The sequence below is a fragment of the Sceloporus undulatus genome, chromosome 2, assembly GCF_019175285.1.
Source record: "Sceloporus undulatus isolate JIND9_A2432 ecotype Alabama chromosome 2, SceUnd_v1.1, whole genome shotgun sequence".
NCBI classification, from domain to species: Eukaryota; Metazoa; Chordata; class Lepidosauria; order Squamata; family Phrynosomatidae; genus Sceloporus; species Sceloporus undulatus.
This window is the reverse complement of record NC_056523.1, coordinates 13425088-13429320: the sequence shown is the minus strand read 5'-3', so window position 1 is coordinate 13429320 and position 4233 is coordinate 13425088. Positions and strand designations below refer to the sequence as shown.

Sequence of the window (4233 nt, the reverse complement as noted above, 5' to 3'; positions counted from 1 at the left end):
CATCCAAAGCCCAGGGTAGGAAAATTGGATCAAGGAGGAGAAGGCAGTGGGTTTCAGTGGGTACAGACTCTGCATCCAAAGCCCAGGGTAGGAAAATTGGATCAAGGAGGAGAAGGCAGTGGGTTTCAGTGGGTACAGACTCTGCATCCAAAGCCCAGGGTTGGAAAATTGGATCAAGGAGGAGAAGGCAGTGGGTTTCAGTGGGTACAGACTCTGCATCCAAAGCCCAGGGTTGGAAAATTGGATCAAGGAGGAGAAGGCAAGTGGGTTTCAGTGGGTAGAGACTCTGCATCCAAAGCCCAGGATTGGAAAATTGGATCAAGGAGGAGAAGGCAATGGGTTTCAGTGGGGAGAGGCTGCATCCAAAGACCAGGGTTGGGAAATCATATCAAGGGCATGTCCTGCAAAGCCCATCTGCTGCTCAGGCGCTCAGGCAGAGGCAAAAAAAGAGAAAAAGAAAAAAGAAAAAAAAAATAGTTAAAAATGGTGTTCAATGGCTCTCCTCACACATCGGTCTATGAATGTGGAGCAGAGGGGAGGTTGCAGTCCACCCGGGTAAAGGCTATGCGAATAGAAGAAAATGGTGATGGCGATGCAGAAAGAGAACAAAGAGGGTGACACCCCCAGGCCAGCCCCTTGAGCGCTGCTCCTCCCATCTCCTGGTTGCCGAATCAGACACCCTTTCGTTCCCATTCATTTGCCCTGAATCAGACTCCGGAGGCACAGGAAAACTCACTTTAAAACCACTGTTTTTTTAAACCGAATTATCAACCTATAATTCGGGTTTTCCTAGATAAATCGAATCAGATTCAAATCTCAGTGGGAACGATAATTCAGCAGCAGCAATGCGGGTTGGATTCGGGATCAAATGGAAATGATGCACCCTTAATTCACATCCTGATCTATGTTATAGGCCAGTAGGAATGAGCCCTTAGAATCAGCATCTAGTACTGAGTCTCTTTCTTTCCTTTCTCTCTCTCTCTAGACACTCTGGAATCTGGACTTCAGCAGGAAAAAGGTAAAAGAAGAGGTGTATTTTTAAATGTGAAATGCACAGAAAACATGAAGCCTTCCTTGAGTTTTCTGCTGGTTTCAGTAGAGTTTATCAATTCGTCCCTGGGAATTTGGGTAATAGCACTGGGTTATCTGCAAGCTTCATCCCTGTAATATTCCAGTCGTTTAAAAGTATCCCACCTCATGCCCTGCATAGCACAATAACAAAAGACAAGCACCCATGGTTTAAATAAAATCTATACAGATTTATTAGTATTTCATTTTCTCTCACCACTCAAAGTAATTTACAACTGACAACAGAGACATAGAGGCTCGACAGACAGCCTCTTTCCTAGCTGGATTAGGGCTGTGGCAACCTCACACTGCAGCCCTGATCCAGCCTTTCCAGGGTGCAAAAAGGAGCAGCAAAAAGCAGCTCCTTTTTGTGCCCTGCCATGGTGGTGTGACTATATGGCTCTCCTTTGGCACTGCATCATCTGGATGCAGCACAGGAGGTGTGCCATTGTGCCACACACCATGTGAAGTGACATGCACACATTTTTCCCCCTTATGGGAATGGGAAAGGGACACTCGGGATCACGCATGACTGAGAAAAAAAACGGATTTTACCGCATAGCAAAGTGTCCTCAAAATGGCCCCATTCCATTCCCAAGCCGTCCCCATTCAGTGCTGAGGCGAGCCATTTTGCTCAGCTGGAAGACTTTCAACCTGAACATTTAACATCCCTCAGCACTGAATGGGGATGGCTTGGGGCTGGGGAATGGACTTTTGAGGACACTTTGCTGTACAGTAAAATCTGTTTTTTTCTTGGTCATACTCCAAGTGTCCCCTTCCCGTTCCCATAATGGGGGGCGGGGGGAATGTGTCCAATAAAATTCATAATCTGGAATATCAGTATGCAAAGGGATCTTGTACCACATTTGAGACAAACTGTCTAGAAGAATTTGTAACATAAGCTTTCAGAGGTTTGGTGGACTTTGAGTACTTGCCTCAGGCAAACCAATCTCCTGCAGCCAGTAACACTGAAATATGCAGGACAATAATATGGAGTTGGGTGGGATAATTGAGGCATGTGAATCCCTTAGAAGAACAGATTAGAGAGTGTTACACAAGTAGTAGTAGTAGTAGTAGTAGTAATTGTAGTTTTTTGTGAGTTTTCCGAGTTATATGGCCATGTTCTAGAAGAGTTTATTCCTGACATTTCGCCTGCATCTTTGGCTGATATCTTCTTTGAACCCACAAAATATTATGGATGCTGGCCATGAAAGTCTTTGACTTCACAACAACAATAACAACAACAAGGAGACCAGAATCCTAGTCCTGAAGGCAGAACATGACAGCTCTATAGATCTGTGGGAAGCTTTACCTGTCACTTGATTAGATTTAGATATTGAAGCCAATCTCTCCATTGATGTCACTTTCTTTTTCTTCCTCTGCTTCCATCCCCAAAACAGCAAAGGTGACTCTGGATCCAGAGACAGCACATCCTCATCTCATCTTCTCTGAGGATCATCGAACTGTGACATATAGAGAGAAACCTCAAGATCTTCCTGACAATCCTGAGAGATTCTACCCAAACCCTTATGTGCTGGGCTGTGAGGGATTCACAGGAGGCAGGCATTTTTGGGATGTTATTATAGGAAGTGAGGAGGGATGGGCTGTGGGAGTGGCCAGGAAATCTGTGGAAAGAAAGGACTCCTTCTTCTATACTCCCAAGGAAGGGATCTGGGACATGGGGAAGTGGGCAAATGCATACAGGGCCTATGATCCCTCTGATGATCTTGTTCTGACCCTGAAGGAGGAGCTCAAGGTGATCCGGGTGACCTTGAACTGTGAAGGGGGTCGGGTGGCCTTTTACAATGCAGACACAGCAGACCTGATCTTTGAATTCCCTCCAGCCTCTTTCTCAGGAGAGACCCTCCTCCCCTCCTTTTATGTGGTCCATAAAGCCCACCTGACACTGTCTCCATAAGGCTGGAGACCAGTCTCCAAAAACTCACAGCAGAAAAAGGAGCTTTATCCTCTTGATCTGGATCTCTTACTTATTTCTGCTCTCTTGCTGGAACCCCCCCCCCCATACACACACACACACACACACACACACACACACAGGCTTTGACAGGGACATAGCTAGGATTTTGGGAAGATGGGCCCAGACTAAGAGTCACCATTTTGAGAGGCTAAGAGCCCCATCCCCAACACAGAAAGAGGGTGGAGTGTTTACCTCAGGAAAGGAAAAGAAGAGAGGAGGGGGCTATTCCCCTTCAGCCCATTGCCAAGGGTTCCTCAGGGAAAGGAGAGGCAGGGGAAGGAAAAATAAAACACGCCAGGGCAGGGAAGTTTTTGAGTCACAGGGACGTAGCCAAGGGGGGGGGGGTTCTTGGGGTCGGGCCCCCCCCCCCCCCATGAAAAAAAAGAAGGGTGGGGGGTGCGGCCCCCCCGCCCCCAAGTCCCATTATAATGGTGGCCCTTAGTCTGGACCCCCCCCCTTCCTAAAATCCTAGCTACGTCCCCGTGAGTCAGCGGAGAAGTTTGCCCTTGGAGGGAAGGGAAGGGGAAGAAAAAGAGAAAAGAGGACTTGCTCCCTGGATTCCTCTCTCAGGGCTCCCTCTGCCCTCACACCTTCCCCAAACCCCGCGCAGGGAGCTGTGGCTGAAGCAGGAGCAGCAACCAGGGCATGGTCCCTTTTGGAGGGTTTCCCACCTCTTCCTCTGCTCTCTGGGGGTCAACCTGCGCACGGAAGAGTGCAGGGGAAGAGAGGGAGGGAGGGATAGGGAGCGCGCCAAAGAGAGAGAAAGAGGGAGGGAGAGAAAGCGCACCCATGCCTAGACTTCAATCTACTTCCTCAGATGCATTTAGATATAATAATAATAACATGTAGAGAGACATTTGCAAAAGATCACCCAGTGGCTTTGTATGGTCCAGTTGAGAATCGAACCTTGGACTCCAAAGTCATAGTACTCCAGTGATCAAACCACTATGGAGTAGGAGGATTAAGCAGGGCAGCTATGGGCCATTTGTGGCCCTGGGTCATTGTTTTGTGGTCCTCCCATCCATCCTCCCAATTCCAAAATTATTATTATTATTATTATTATTATTATTATTATTATTTTGTTATAAAAAGAGGAGAAGGATTTCCTGGAAGCCTCTGTGGTTGCTAGCACATCTGTTTTTCGAATCTGGGACTTCCTCCCAGTCAAGGTTTGCTTTTCCCATCCA

The 4233-nt window shown here is 47.4% G+C and overlaps 1 protein-coding gene across 2 annotated transcripts in view; it reads left to right on the top strand.

Moving 5' to 3' along the window:
- LOC121921946 (E3 ubiquitin-protein ligase TRIM7-like) overlaps positions 1–3394 on the top strand; it is a 25888-nt gene extending 22494 nt beyond the window's left edge. For both annotated transcript variants that reach the window (XM_042450713.1, XM_042450714.1), the window contains exons 6-7: positions 986–1018; positions 2469–3394. In XM_042450713.1, the coding sequence (XP_042306647.1) occupies positions 986–1018; positions 2469–2986 (551 nt within the window). In that variant the 3' untranslated portion in view covers positions 2987–3394. The remainder of the gene's footprint in view (positions 1–985; positions 1019–2468) is intronic.
- Positions 3395–4233: the final 839 nt, after the last annotated feature.